The sequence below is a fragment of the Mirounga angustirostris genome, unplaced genomic scaffold (assembly GCF_029215605.1).
Source record: "Mirounga angustirostris isolate CCGP_5_RB_7025 unplaced genomic scaffold, mMirAng1.0.hap1 SCAF_9, whole genome shotgun sequence".
NCBI lineage: Eukaryota > Metazoa > Chordata > Mammalia > Carnivora > Phocidae > Mirounga > Mirounga angustirostris.
In genome coordinates, this window is record NW_026991717.1 from 6,757,368 (window position 1) to 6,772,963 (window position 15,596).

The 15,596-nt window shown below is 50.9% G+C and overlaps 1 protein-coding gene across 1 annotated transcript; it reads left to right on the forward strand.

Annotated features, from left to right (window-relative positions):
- The first annotated feature begins 817 nt into the window (after nucleotides 1-817).
- On the forward strand, nucleotides 818-11,079 carry RLBP1 (retinaldehyde binding protein 1). The gene is made up of 7 exons (XM_045899420.3): nucleotides 818-940; nucleotides 1,211-1,339; nucleotides 2,781-2,985; nucleotides 4,847-5,025; nucleotides 8,819-8,977; nucleotides 10,103-10,213; nucleotides 10,529-11,079. The coding sequence occupies exons 1-7, from the start codon at nucleotides 929-931 to the stop codon at nucleotides 10,685-10,687; spliced, it is 954 nt and encodes a 317-aa protein (XP_045755376.1). The 5' UTR covers nucleotides 818-928; the 3' UTR covers nucleotides 10,688-11,079.
- The last annotated feature ends 4,517 nt before the right edge of the window (nucleotides 11,080-15,596 follow it).

Below are 15,596 nucleotides of genomic sequence, written 5' to 3' on the forward strand. Positions count from 1 at the left end.
GAAGTCACAGCTTGGGCTCCGGGCCTGATCCCTGGCTATTTCTGGTTGTGCGACAGTGGACAAGTCACTTACTCTCCCTGGGGTCTGCTCCTTCCCATGTAAGATGGGGAGAATAATGCCGGCTCTGGCTCTGAGATACTCATCTGAAATTACTTAGCGCATCACAGAGCACAGAACACACACCCCGGTATTCTGGTTACATAACTAGTCATCACCCCTCCTGAGAATGAATGCACCAGAGAAGGGGCCACCCACTAGGCTGGGAAGTTTCCGAGATCCCCTTTGGGCTGGCGAAGGAGGGCCACAGACAGGAGGAGCGATTGCCTTATTCTGCAGTGATCATGTAACTTCAGAATGGAGGCCAAAACTAGGTTCTCCCTGGCTGCACCAACTCATCTTAAGAACTAAGGTTTGCGGGCTCCCTGCTCAACAGGGAGTCTGCTTCTCCCTCTTCCCTACCCCCCTCTCATGTGCTTTCTCTCTCTCAGTCTCTCTCTCTCAAATAAATAAAATCTTTAAAAAAAAAAAAAAAAGAACTAAGGTTTGCGGTATTTGTGTGTATTCCTTCTCAAAGGAGTCTTTCCCAAAGTGTAGCCCAAGGATCATTTTCTTCAGGGCCGTGGTGGTGATGGGGGTGGGGGTGTGGGTGCTGCTTTAAAATGCAGATTCCTGGCCCCAGTTCAGACCTCCTGAGTCGGAATCACAGGGTGCATGCAGGACCCAGGCACCTGTATTTCTACCAGATTCCTCAGGCGATTCTTATGTACTCAAAAGTTTGAGATCCATTGTTCTGAGACAATAAGAGAACGGTCTGTCCAGACTACTGCCCCCTTGACTTCCTGCCCTAGGGAGGAGGCCGCCTGGAGAGGCCAGCACAGAAGTGAGGCCCTTATTTTTCTGAGGACTCTGAGTCTTCCAGAGAGGCAGCATGTCAGAGGGCGTGAGTACCCCTGTGCTCTGGTCTCCCCTCCATCTGCCTTCCCTCCTCCTTCTCTCCCTCCCCATTTCTCTATTGTTTGGTCTGCTCAGGACCCTTATGGGCACTCACCCGTACAATCCCTTTGTGGTGCGGGACCCCACCCAAAGGGAGAAGGCTTAACAGTGACCTTGGACCAAAGTACTAATTTAGGGTCTGAGCAGGCCCATTGCACTGGCCTGCTCAAGCTGATGGGGGGCTCTCCCTGCTTTTTCCTGACTTCTCTCTGCCTAGGTGGGCACGTTCCGAGTGGTCCCTGAAGAGGAACAAGAGCTCCGTGCCCAGCTGGAGCGGCTTACGACCAAGGACCATGGACCTGTCTTTGGCCCGTGCAGTCAGCTCCCCCGCCACACCTTACAGAAGGTGAGGTGGCCCTGGGTGCAGGGAGGGGCGGGCTGGGGCGGGCGAACAAGGGGGAATGTTGACAGCATCCTTTCTCCTGTAGGACGGGTCCAGCCCCAGCTCTCCAGGATATCCTGGAGCGAATGGACTGGCCTGTTCTAGGGGCCGTTCTGGAGGTCAGGGCCATGGCAGCAACACTGCACTGACCAGCATCCAGTCCAGCCTAATCCGAGACTATAACACCAACAGATATCAATGCCAGGACCTAGAGCCCCTGGGTGACTAGAGGCAGATATGAGGAACACTGGTTTGCAAGTGGCCCAGGGGAACAGGCACCCAGCTGCTGCCCCCACTGGATAGGCAAGAAGCCTGAGTTCTAGAATCAGGCCTAACTTTCAACTTGCTGTGTGACCTTGAGCAAGTGGCTTTCCGTCTCTGGGTCTTGCCCTTTGTACCTCTGAAAGAAGGTTGTTGGACCAGCTCAGAGAGGATCAGACTTTGCTCTGCAGAAAGTGGCAGAGCTGTCCTGGCCTGAGCTGAGCCTGGGCTCCTAGCTTCATCTCTGTTGCCAAGGAAAAGGCGCTCTGAGTTCCCCCAGACCTGAGTCCCCCTCCTTTGCCTTCCCCCCCAACTCCTGCTGTCCAAGGAGAGAGCTGCCTGAGGCATGCGCAAGAGTTCTGCAGACCCAAACAAGGGGAAAATAAGAGGCTCTGGGGCAGGGGGCAGGCTGCGGTCTGCGGGGTATCTTTTTTTTTTTTTTTTAAAGATTTTATTTATTTGACAGAGAGAGACACAGTGAGAGAGGGAACACAAGCAGGGGAGTGGGAGAGGGAGAAGCAGGCTTCCTGCCAAGCAGGGACCCTGGACCCTGGGATCATGACCTGAGCTGAAGGCAGACGCTCAACGACTGAGCCACCCAGGTGCCCCTCTGCGGGGTATCTTTGTTTTTGAAAAGATCAGAATCAAGCCTGGGAGGCTGCAGAGAGAAGTGACTGAAAGTCCAGCCTGAGCGTGAGCCCCAGCTCCACCCCTTCCTGCCTGGGTCACCTTCACTTCTAGGGGCCTCAGTCTGCTCATCCTGAGATATGGGATGTGGATACTCACTTCATGGCGGTGGGTTTCGGCCTTCGGTATTTCAAGGCTAACTTAGCAGAGTGCTACGTAAGGGCTCCAGGAAGGGGAAGCCGCTGTCCTTGGAAACGCTGACCCCTTTGTTGGTCTCCTGCCAACAAACCCAGGATGCGCAGTTTGACCCAATGTTCTGCGAAAGTAACCGGCAGTCTCAGGGGCTGCCAGTGCAGATGCTGCCCTTGGGGGCAGAGGAGCCATGGCCCCAGCGGCAAGCCCTCGGCCCCTCGGCCGGGCTGGCACTGGCAGGGGACTCCTCGCCTGCGCGTCCTGCTCCGCACCCGCGCGCGCGCGCCCGTCTGGGCCTCGCTGCCTCCACCCCACCCCGTTCCAGGCCAAGGACGAGCTGAACGAGCGGGAAGAGACCCGGGAGGAGGTGGTGCGAGAGCTGCAGGAGCTGGTGCAGGCCGAGGCGGCCTCCGGGCACGAGCTGGCCCGGGCGGTGGCCCAGCGCGTGCAGGGAAGGGACAGCGCCTTCTTCCTGCGCTTCATCCGCGCGCGGAAGTTCCACGTGGGGCGCGCCTACGAGCTGCTCAGAGGTGAGACCCGCGCCCCGAGGCACCGCCTCCCGAAGGCTGGGGCGCCCAGGTGGGGAGGGTGGCGTTGACTCTCACCCGGGCACGGAGGAGGCTGTCCCCTCCACTCCCCACTCGTTCCCCACCCTGTGAGAGTCCTTAACCTTACCCGGAGCCTCCTTCTCCTTACCTGGAAAATGGGGGGTGTGAACTCAACAGCCTCCGCGTTCCTAGAGGTCTGGCTCCCCTCCCCTTTCTCCCAGTCCTGGAGAGCGTTCCCGTCACCCCCACCCCAGCCTAGGCTTTGGCTGACCATGGCTGCAGGAAAGGGGGTGTGTGTGTGCCCGTCGCCCTGCAGGTACCTAAAAAGCCTCATGCAGAGTGGGGCTGGAGATGGTGCCAGCCCTGGGAAGGAGCCCTGAAGACAGAACTGCCTAGGCCTGTTGGCTGGCTCAAGACAGGTTTCCTAAGGAAATCCAATCTTTAGTGGGGGGGGGGGGAGGGGGGAGAGAAAGGGGTGTCCCAGCAGGCCCTCTGCAGGCTAACGATTCTCCTTTTTTTACTTCTTCCTTCCCCAAAAGTGAATTCACAGCCACGCTGTGCCAACCACTCTTTTAGCTCAAAGGATGCAGCAGAGAACAAAGCAGACAGGAACTGCCTTCATGGACTTCATATGCTAACTGCGGAATAATAAACCAGAGAAATAAAATAAAATTACCTAGACTGTTTGGTAGTAAGAAGGGATAATGAGGAAAAAATAAAGGAGGTGGATGTAAAGACCCGAGGGGTTGGAGTTTTAAAGATTTTTATTTATTTATTTATTTAATTGACGGAGAGAGAGACAGAGAGAGAACACAAGCAGGGGGAGTGGGAGAGGGAGAAGCAGGCTTCCCGCCGAGCAGGGAGCCCGATACGGGGCTCGATCCCAGGACCCTGGGATCCTGACCTGAGCCGAAGGCAGTCACTTAACAAACTGAGCCACCCAGGTGCCCCAGGGGTTGGAGTTTTAGGTAAAGTGGCCAGGAAGGCTCCAGGGCAAAGGGAACTTCTGAAGAAAAATGCAAAGGAAATGAGATGGGGGTGGGGCTATACCTGGAGGGTGGTAGGAACGGTGAGGAGGTCCGTGGCATTCCCTAGGCAAATGCTCCCCAAGAACCTCTCCTGGGCCTGGTCCCTCTAGGGTTCGGTGGTCGAGAGGCGGGGACTTGTTCAGGACAGGTAAGGGGGGGTTTGTGGGTGGGAGAAGTGCTTCTGGAGTCAGGAAGGGCCTTTGGGTTCTGCGTGGGGTTGAGGTTTGATCTTGGGGTCTTTTCTTTTTTTTTTTTTTAAAGATTTTTATTTTTATTTATTTGAGAGAGAGAGAATGAGAGACAGAGAGCACGAGAGGGAAGAGGGCATAGGGAGAAGCAGACCCCCTGCTCAGCAGGGAGCCCGATGCGGGACTCGATCCCGGGACTCCAGGATCATGACCTGAGCCGAAGGCAGTCGCTTAACCAACTGAGCCACCCAGGCGCCCTGATCTTGGGGTCTTTTCTACGCAGCTAACTAACCCTGTGCCCAACTGGGAAGCCTGTACCTCTGCCCGTGGGCAAGAGAAAATAACAAGTAATAATCGTCCTCGGATTCAGGATTACACCTCATGTTGGCACAGTCTACGGGTTCATACCTAGAATCGCATTTGATTACTGCAGCAGTTTGGTGAGATAGGCCAACCGTGTTTTGAAGAGGAGACAAGGGGCTCAGAAAGGTAGCTTGTGCCCAGCTTGGTCACACACAGGACGCTTGTGGAGGAGCCAGGCAGGAGGCCGGGTCTCTGGAATCTTGCTGTGTGCCATTCCCCGAGGGGCTGGCTCCCTGAGGGGCTTGTCTACTCCCCCTCCGCCAGGCTACGTGAACTTCCGGCTGCAGTACCCCGAGCTCTTCGACAGCCTGTCCCTGGAGGCGGTCCGCTGCACCGTGGAGGCCGGCTACCCTGGTGTCCTTTCCACTCGGGACAAGTATGGCCGGGTGGTCATGCTCTTCAACATCGAGAACTGGGACTCCGAAGAAATCACCTTCGACGAGGTCAGTGGGGGCTGACCTTCCCGGGCAGGGGAGAATTTGCAGGCAGGGCCCACTGGCCCATACATGGCTACTCCCTGGTATCCTGCCAAGTGGCAGTGACAGCCGTGGGTCAGCCCTGCCGAATGCTGAAAGCTGAGAGCGACACAGAGAACAGGGATTAATGGACTGTGGGTTGGGAGAGATTCCGGAAAGCCCAAATTTCAACCTATTAAGCAGCCTGAGTTCTCTGCGTATATTTATTTGCTTGACCATATGACTTGAGTATTCGTTTGATTTCTTTTTTATCATGTGATTTTATTTTTTTCTTCATGATAAGGGTACTCTGTAATCCCCATCACCTATTTACCCGTCGCCCCCCCCCCCCCCCCCTCTGGTGACCATCAGTTTGTTCTCTATAGTTAAGCGTCTGTTTCTTGGTTTGCCTCTCTCTCTCTCTCTTTTCCCTTTTGCTCATTTGTTTCTTTTTTTTTTTTTAAAGATTTTATTTATTTATTTATTTGAGAGAGAGAGAGAGAGAGAAACAGCATGAGAGGGGATAGGGTCAGAGGGAGAAGCAGACTCCCTGCCAAGCAGGGAGCCCGATGCGGGACTCGATCCCGGGACTCCAGGATCATGACCTGAGCTGAAGGCAGTTGCTTAACCAACTGAGCCACCCAGGCGCCCTCATTTGTTTCTTAAATTCTACATATGAGTGAAATCATATGGTGTTTGTCTTTCTCTGATGGACTTATTTCACTTAGCATGATACTCTCTAGCTCCTTCCATGTCATTGCAAATGGCAAGATTTCATTCCTTTCTATGGCTGAGTAATAGTCCATTGCACACGTGTACCACATCTTCTTCATCCATTCATCTCTCCATGGACACCTGGGCTGCTTCCATTACTTGGCTACCGTAGATAATGCTGCAATAAACATAACGGTACATGTATCCCTTTGAATTAGTGTTTTTGTATTTTTTGGTCTCTGCATTTATATATGTGTGTGATTTTGCTTGTCAGGTCCTTAAGAGAGCTACCCTAAGTGGGGGAAATTAGTGTTTGTCTCAGGAGAACTTTGGCATGTGCCTCCAAGTCTTAAAAAAAAAAAAGCACAGACCCACTTTCGAAGACGCTGTCTTGTCTCAGCATGATTTATTGAGCAGTCCATCTTTTTTCCCAGTGACTTGAGATACCATCTTTATCACAGTCTCTATTTTCATGTACATTTGGGATGATTTCTGGACCTGTATTCTGTGCCATCAGTCTGTCTATTCATGCTCCAATACACACAGTTTTAATTACAGAGATTGTGTAGAATGTTTAATATGTTAAGGTTAGTTCTGTCCTATGACTCCTCTTTTTCAGGGATTTTCTAGCTATTCTTTTATGTCTACCATTTCCTATAGACTTTAGATTTAACTTGTCTAGCTCCAGGAGAAATGTATTTTTATTGGGAACAAACTTGGGGGAAATTAGCATCTTTATGAATGCAACATCATGTCCTGCCATAACTACCCACGAATGAAGGGCGCCTCACCGTCCCTTTTACATGCCTACTTTTGAACTTTTATTTTTATTATTATTTTATTTTTTTAATTTATATTTATTTATTCATTTATTTATTTTTAAGATTTTATTTATTTGACAGAGAGAGACCCAGCGAGAGAAGGAACACAAGCAGGGGGAGTGAGAGAGGGAGGAGCAGGCTTCCCGCGGAGCAGGGAGCCCGATGTGGGGCTCAATCCCAGAACCCTGGGATCATGACTTGAGCCAAAGGCAGATGCTTAATGACTGAGCCACCCAGAAGCCCCTTTATTATTTTAATTAATTAATTAGCTAAAGAAATCTCTGCATCCAACATGGGGCTCAAACTCATGACCCCAAGATCAAGAGTCGCACACTCTACTGACTAAGCCAGCCAAGTGCCCCCTGCTTTTGAACTTTTAGGAGCCTTTTCAAGTTTTCCTCATAAACATTATGCACATTTTTCCTTAAGTTTGTCTTAAGTGTTGCTATAAATGGGGTTTTCTCTGCCATTATATCTTCTGATTGGTTATTGTTGGTATATATGAAATAATTGTTTTTGTATATTAGTTTTATATCCTGAATTCTTTTATTTATGGTAGTTTTTTAATTGATTCCCTTGGGTTTTCCAAGAATGCTATCATATTATTGTAAATAGAAAAGACAGTTTTTCTTTTCCTTTTCTACTTATGAATTTTTTTTGTTAAGATTTTATTTATTTATTTGACAGAGATACACAGTGAGAGAGGGAACACAAGCAGGGGGAGTGGGAGAGGGAGAAGCAGGCTTCCCGCGGAGCAGGGAGCCCGATGCGGGGCTCGATCCCAGGACCCTGGGATCATGACCTGAGCCGAAGGCAGATGCTTAACGACTGAGTCACCCAGGCGCCCCTCTACTTATGCATTTTTTTAAAAACACTTGGTCGCATTGGCTAACACCTCCAACAGAGGGTTAAATGGTGTAGAGCTAGGGAACATCCTTATCTTGTTCCTGATGTTAGGAGCAGGCATGGTGTCTTAGACTAAGATACTGGCTTTAGGACTGAGGGGCATGTATGTGTTTGTGGGAGAGATTTAAAAATATTTTTTCTTGGGGTACTGGCTGGCTCAGTCAGTGGAGCATGCACCTCTTGATCGTGGGGTTGTGAATTCGAGCCCCACATTGGGTGTAGAGATTACTTAAAAATAAATCTTTAGGGGCGCCTGGGTGGCTCAGTCAGTTAAGCATCTGGCTCTTGGTTTTGGCTCAGGTCATGATCTCAGGGTCGTGGGATCGAGCCCTGTGTCAGGCTCTGTACTTAGTGCGGAGCCTGCTTCAGTTTCTCTCTCCCTCCTGCTCATTCTTCTCTCTTTCTCAAATAAATAAAATCTTTAACAAAATAAAATAAAATAAATTTTTTAAAAGTAGGCGTGGAGCCCAATGCAGGGCTTGAATTCATAACCCTGAGATCAAGACCCAAGCTGAGATCAAGAGTCAGATGCTTAACTGACCGAGCCACCCCCCCAAAATAAAATCTTTTACAAAAAACACTATTTAAAAATACTTTTTCTTATTACATGGTGATATCTACTTATTAGGAAATGCAAAAAAATAATAAATTAAAAATCATCCACAATTCTACCAGAGATTTCTACCATTGACAGCCTTCCAATCTACTTTCTTTTTTTTAAAGATTTTATTTATTTATTTGAGAGATGGGGAGAGCACAGAGGGAGAGTAAGAGGGAGAAGCAGACTCCCCGCTGAGCAGGGAGCCTCTCATGGGCCTTGATCCCAGGAACCCGAGATATGACCCAAGCTGAAGGCAGATCCTCTACTGACTGAACCACCCAGGCATCCCCCAATCTACTTTTTCTAGAAACATGCACACACATGCACACTACACACAATTTTTTCTTATAAAAATGGGATCATACTCTACAATAATATATCATGAATGAATATTTTCCTGTATCATTTCATTGTATATATATAATTTTAACTGCTCCAGAATATTCCATGGCATGAATGTACCATAATTTCACCAGTCCCTTATTATTGGGCATTTAGGTTGTTCCCAATGTTTCTACTATTAAAAGGATACAAGGAAAAACACCCTAGCATCTAACCATGGATATGGCATTCAAGGTTATTTTCTTGGGACATATCCACAGAGGTGGAATGTCCCCATTTAAAGCCTGTGACAAATTTCCTCCGGTAAAGGATGTACTAGTTAGTTCTCCCCTCAGGACCTTAAGCCTTAATTATCTTTGCATGTTGGGTCTTACAGCCTGTCCACTCTGTGTCCAAGATCTTGCAGGCATATTGTTTCATCCTGGAGAAGCTGCTAGAGAACGAGGAAACTCAGATTAATGGTTTCTGCATCATCGAGAACTTCAAGGGCTTTACCATGCAGCAGGCTGCCGGACTTCGGGCTTCTGATCTTAGGAAGATGGTGGACATGCTCCAGGTGAGGCCTCCGCCCTCTCTCCTGCAGGAGCCTCTCACAGGTCAGGAGGCTGGGAAGCTGGGCCCAGGTGCCCTGCTTAATGGTGCTCGCCAGGACCCTAGATCTAACCACCACCTAGCACCATAATGAGGAATGACAACCACAAAGGCTTGGATGGTGATCAACAGTGTGCCAAGCATTCACATTCATTCCTTAACTCCTTGAGAGCAGACTCTTCCTCCTCTCTGCTTCATTTTACAAACCTTGAAACCCAGGCTCAGAGACTTGAGTGACTTCTCAAGATCATAAAACTCTAAAGTGGAAGAGGTCAGACTTGAACCTACACCTTCTGACCTGGAATCCCCTTCTCTGTCCACACATGTCACAGTGCTTCTCTTTGAATGTGAATTTGTCCCAAGAAAGGGATGATCGTTAATGTCCCTGACAGCTCACTCCTGTATATACTGGTGTGTCAGAAGTCCTTCCGAGGGCGCCTGGGTGGCTCAGTTGGTTGGGCGACTGCCTTCGGCTCAGGTCATGATCCTGGAGTCCCGGGATCGAGTCCCGTATCGGGCTCCCTGCTCGGCAGGGGGTCTGCTTCTCCCTCTGACCTTCCCCCCTCTCGTGCGCTCTCTCTCTCTCATTCTCTCTCTCAAATAAATAAATAAAATCTTAAAAAAAAAAAAAAGAAGAAGTCCTTCCGAAATCTGCTTTATGTATATCTAGGAAAGGAGGGGTGGGAGATGGGAGTCGGGGGGGCGGTGGATGTTGAAGGACAATGAGGTAGGGTCCCTGGGGTCTCTAATAGTTTTCAGTCCACTCAGCAGGCAAGTGGGTTTGAAAAAGCTTGGTCGCCTAAAAACCAAGCAAGGCTACCATTTCATTTCCTCACTTCGCCTAATGGCAAGGTGTTACACATCAGCAGGGATGGCCTCTGGGGTTTCCTCCCTGCAGTTTGGAGCCTGGGTGAAGCCAAGGCTCCCCAGTTGCTGGCCCAGGAATGGAACCTCTAGTGGGCTATCCTTTGGGGCAATCATGTGATGAGACAAGTGCGTCTTCAAGTCATGGGGGAGGCAGTGGGGGAGTGAGGGGGAGCCTCTGAGGCCACTGGGGCCATGGGCTGGAGCGCACTCTCTCTCACTGCAGGATTCCTTCCCAGCCCGGTTCAAAGCCGTCCACTTCATCCACCAGCCGTGGTACTTCACCACCACCTACAACATGGTCAAGCCTTTTCTGAAGAACAAGTTGCTCCAACGGGTGAGCGCGTGGTCACACAGGGAGGGTGCCCACCAATTCTCTGGCCAGTGAGGGAGTGGTGGCCGTAGCAGGAAAGAGTTCACGAGACAAGGGGGATGAGGGTGGGAGGAGGAGGGGACCCCACCCGAGCCCTCCTCAGACTCTGTGCCGTGGTCCTGAGCTGAGTGACAGCACGACACGGAGGACTGTGGGGACGGACACCATCAGGCAGACGGGGCATGCTGTGCCTTTCTCCTCCTGTCCCTTTCCTCCCCTCCGTCCCCCATCCTGAGGGCCCCCCCCCCACTCAGCTCTGTCTCCCCGGCTTCCCTGCAGGTCTATGTCCATGGAGATGACCTCTCTGGCTTCTTCCAGGAGATTGATGAGGACATCCTGCCCTCCGACTTTGGGGGCACACTGCCCAAGTATGACGGCAAGGTCGTTGCTGAGCATCTCTTTGGCCCCCGGGGCCAAGCTGAGAACACAGCCTTCTGAGGACGTCTCCTGCCATCCACCTGTAGTTAGCAACCCCCGGCTCTCCTCAGCCGTCCTGGACCCAGAAGTTTGGGAAAAGGGCTGCCTGCGGTGGCTGTGGTTCCCCTGAACCCCCTTAAGCTTGGATGAATTCAGGTGTCACCCTCCTCCCAAGTTGGGGGGCAATAAAGCAGGGGCAATTCCCTTGAACACAAAGAATTGGGGACAGTTATATTCCTACTGCCTCTGAAGCTTAGGACAGTGACTTGTGTGGGGTTGAGTTTCAAAGACTCTAAGCTTCTCGATGATTTCCTTTCTAGCAGTTCTACCTCTTGGGGTCTGTGAAAACAGGCAAGGAGGCTGATTTAAAGGTCTCTCCGCTGCCAAAGTAAAATACAATAAAAGGATAAAAGAGGAGGGATATAAAACGATCTGGCAAACAGCAATTTTGGTGGCCGGTAGGCAAGAGGGGGCTTTTTTACGTGGAATTCTGGGGTGGAAGTGGCCTCGAAGTGGCTCCATTTTGTGGTGGTTTTGTCCCCTCAGTCGGGCGGGGTGTGATGTGTGCAGTGGTCAGGAGCTGGGACCCCTTTCCAGGGTGGCGGTTGTGTCCTGTCCTATGAGGGGTCTCTCCACCCAAGGCTCTCTCCTCTAGACCCCTTGCCTTGACTGGTAGTGTTTTTTTTTTTTTTTTTTTTAAGATTTTATTATTTATTTGTCAGAGAAGAGAGAGCACAAGCAGGGGGAGCGACAGAGGGAGAAGCAGGCTCCCCACCGAGCAGGGAGCCCAATGCGGGGCTCGATCCCAGGACCCTGGGACCATGACCTGAGCCGAAGGCAGACGCTTAATGACTGAGCCACCCAGGCGCCCCGTGCTTGGCGATTTTTGAGTGTGGGGGGGAGACTCCCCGTTAGAGGCCTCTGTGTGCTGAGCCTGCTTCTCCCCTCTGAAGCTGGCTGCTGGGCACCGGGCTTGCGGGCATTGCCAGGGGCTTCTCCCAAGATCCGCCACTGACTTTCCCACCTGGGGGCACACTCTTGTTCCTGTAGTCTGACTAGTGTGGAGGCTGAGGGTCGGCTGGTCTGGCTGCACCCGCCTGGGTACCCCAGGACCCCAGTGATCACCCCAGAGCTTTCCCACACTTGCCCCTCCTTGTGGGCGTGAAACACCCTGGGTACTGCGCCCACTTTTTGGGGCAGGACCTTCAGCGATTTCCTGGGCTGTAGGTTTAATCCAATCCCATCTGCTTTCACTCCTTCAGAAATGTTCCTGATCCACTGAGAGTCCTCGTTCTTGTTTTCCAGTGTGGGTAGGTGTGCATACGTGAACGTGTGAATGTACGCACACACGCATTTATTTCTTATATCCTTTCTTTCGTTTCTAGGGTGTGCAGGGTATGCTTATCATCCCAGTAGCTTCTGAGAGTCCATGGTCATAAATGATATTTACATAGGACTCCTGAGCCGGAGGAGGAATCATAGCAGATTATTGTGGGTGGAGGGGTGAGACGCTTGACCAGGGAGGATTTTCCCCAAACCCTTTCTTCAAACCCTTCAAAACCCCTTCGGAGGTGAGGGTCCCCTTTTCCAAATCAAATCTTACATGGAACTCTTGTAGTTAAGCCTAAAAGAGTGAGGGTACTCTGGTTGCACCCCAAGGGATCTCCTAGAACATCTGGAGCTAAGAAGGTATTTCAAGTATGAGGGCGTGAACCCCTTACAGGGGTGCCGACGGGTCAAGTGATCAGAGAACGGAGGCTCGCATTAGCCAGGATGGGGAGCGTTGGTGACCCTACGGTAGAGCTGTTGGTAGAGTGGGGGCGGGGGTGAGGCTGAATTAAAGAAATTTTTAAAGCTTTCAGGATATACTTCTAATTGTCTTGCAAGAGAGTTGTATCCCAAATCTGAGGGAAACAGAGGCTGATCCCTCTTGAATGACTTCTTTCCCTTGGTCCCGAACTGCCAGGAGCCCTTGTAAATGCAGCCCAGGCCCACCCTCTGATTGATGGGGGTTCTAATTTACAAATGAGATCAGGATGTGGAGAAAACCACAGGCAGACGCTGGCCAGGAGGCTCTTTGGGTGGCTTTGGCTCTCACTCAGATCCAAATGGGACGCTGGGGTTGCCCCTACAATCAGCAAGGGCTAGCACCTCAGCTCAGTGTGGTCTGGTCGGGGAAGAGGCTGTGGGGTTGGGACCCAGAGAGTCAGCTCCGACTGTGGGCTGGCATTGCCCCCTGCCGGTCATGCCCTGGTACTGCCCCTCCAGGCGCAGAGACCAGCGGGGCATGACAGAGAGGTGGGGGGATGGGCCAGCTATCTGTCCAGAAAGGGTGGTGCCCCCTTTGGGAGAACGTGTTTGAAGACCATAAATGTTAATGTTAAAATCAGCCATGCTCAGCCTCACAAAATCCCAGCTGCCTGCATGCTGGATTCCTATATGTGACCACCACCGCCACGTTCATGAGAGAGGAAGAGGGACAATAAAATACTCTTTGGAAAGCCACCAAGTATGGGAAGGGGGACAACGAAACATGAATTTTATGACAGCCGTTTGCTGCCCAGAACGGCTTTCTTTCTGGAGACATCTGGGATGAGGCTGGGATTCTGCCACATAGAAGTAATTAGAACCAAGTGAGGGCTTGCGAAGTCACAATGATGCATTTCTGCCAGCCTCTCATGGACCTTTGGGGGATGTTGTCAGTTAGCAGATGGAGGCAATTTGTGAAGGTGTGAGTGGAGGTCCCAGTAGGGAAACAGGCCACCAGCTTCAGAGAGCCTTGAACGAGACTGGCCGCACTGCTCAGTCTCTCTCGTTTACCCTAAGGGATGCCGGAGGAGTCTAATGCTATCTGGTGGTCTGCAGAGCTTCCTGGAAGAGGGAAGGCCGGGTCTTAAGCCAGTCAGGAAAAGGGCTGAAGAGTCACCTGAGGGGTGAACCGGACCATCTTTTAATCCCACTTCCCATGGTGTGGGTGTGGCTTTGGTATTCAGCAAACTCGGCAGTGCAGGGTCGAGAAAGAAGCTCGCAGGATCCCCAGGAACCTCACTACTAACAGTGGGGTCCCGGGACGGTGGTGTCTGTCCCTCTTGGGAGCTTGCTAGCAGTGCAGAATTTTAGGCCCCACCTCAGATCTGCTAAATTCAAATCTTCAGTTTAACGAGATCCCCGTGGGCTGGAATTCCCTGGGGAGCTTTAAAACGGCGAGGCCTGGGCATCAGGAGCTTTCCAAGCTTCCCAGGTGGTCCAGATGTGCACTGCTGCAAGTCCTGTGTGTTGACATATGGAGGAAGCCACTCAGGCTGGTTTTATTATCTAAGGATTTAAAAGCAAACTTTGCACTTGGCTCTTTCTCCTGAGCCGAGAGGGCAGAGGAACAGGGCTGCAAAAGCCCCTGTGGGGAGGCAGCAGCTGATGCTATCTGTCCCAGAATCTTCCCTGGGAGCTGTGCCCAGAAGCTGCCCTGCCTTCAGGCAGGAAATGTGTTGGCGGGTACACTTGATTTCTGAAGGTGACCATGTTCAGGAAGGAAAAGATTGGGATCAGGATTTGATGATGCATCCACGTGGCTGGTCAGCACTGCCAAGCCCAGGAATGTTTTTGAGAACCATATCCGGGCCCAACTCAGCTTTCCTCTTGGCCCCAGCAGTTAAGACACCCCAGCTGGGGCCGCACATTCTTTTCTTCTGGTTTCTACACTGTCCCCGGAAGTGATTTATAAGTGGGAACCAAGCGGACGAAGCCAAACCGCTGCCCAAAATAACACTCTCACTTTGAAAAATATTTTTGTATTTGATCCTCTCAGTATTCAGAGATAGGCATTCTTCTTATAATTATTCCCATCTTACAGGTAAAAAACAACCTCCCCCCCCCAAAAAAAACCTGAGGTTAAATCTTGCTCAGGGGGCGCCTGGGTGGCTCAGATGGTTAAGCGTCTGCCTTCGGCTCAGGTCATGATCCCAGGGTCCTGGGATCGAGTCCCGCATCGGGCTCCCTGCTCCTGGGGAGCCTGCTTCTCCCTCTGCCTCTCTCTCTCTGTCTCTCATGAATAAATAAATAAAATCTTAAAAAAAAAAAAAAAGAAATTTCTTCCCTCACAGTTTTGAAGGCCGGAAATCTGAAATCAAGGTGTCAGCTAGGCCATGTTCCTTCCAAAGGCTCATCTTTCTTTGCGTCTTCCAGGTTCTGGTGCCTCCAACTATTCTTTGGCTTGTGGCTGTGTGTCTCCAGTCTCTGCCTCTGTGGCCTATTGCTTTCTCCTCTCTTCTGTGTCTTCTCTCTGGGTCCTTATAAGGACACCTGTTATTGGAAATAGGGCTCACCCTGTTAATCCAGGATGACCCGCTCATCTTAAGATCCTTAGCTTAATTTTATATCTGTAAAGACCCTTTTCCCAAATAAGGTCACATTCACAGGTTTCAGACATGAATATATTTTGGGGGAAGGCCACCATTCAGCCCACTACAATTGGTTCTCAGTTTTTAAAACCAACATCTAGGGCACCTGGGTGGCTCAGTCATTAAGCATCTGCCTTCGGCTCGGGTCATGATCCCAGGGTCCTGGGATCGAGCCCCACATCGGGCTCCCTGCTCCGCGGGAAGCCTGCTTCTCCCTCTGCCTCTCTGTCTGTCTCTCATGAATAAATAAATAAAATCTAAAAAAAAAAAAAAATCTTGCTCAGGATCAGAGAGCCGGGAAGTGACTAGGATGGGACCTTGACTAGCACCTCGGGCTCCAAATCCCTTCGGCCCTATCACTCCTCATGCTTTGCATCAGATGTTTATTTCTGGGGCTGGGGGAGGTGTAGGTAGGAAGGGGAAGAGGCACAATGAAATTAGAACTTCATTTATTCCAGGTCCGTTTCATCAACCGTCATCAGATAAAGGAGGAAGTAACTTTAAGAGGAAACCGAACTGTCTTCGGTAGAGAT

Coding starts and splice junctions, on each gene's coding strand:
- RLBP1 (XM_045899420.3), top strand. Junction 8,978..10,102: donor AGATGGTGGACATGCTCCAG/GTGAGGCCTCCG, acceptor CTCTCACTGCAG/GATTCCTTCCCAGCCCGGTT. Junction 10,214..10,528: donor AGAACAAGTTGCTCCAACGG/GTGAGCGCGTGG, acceptor GCTTCCCTGCAG/GTCTATGTCCATGGAGATGA.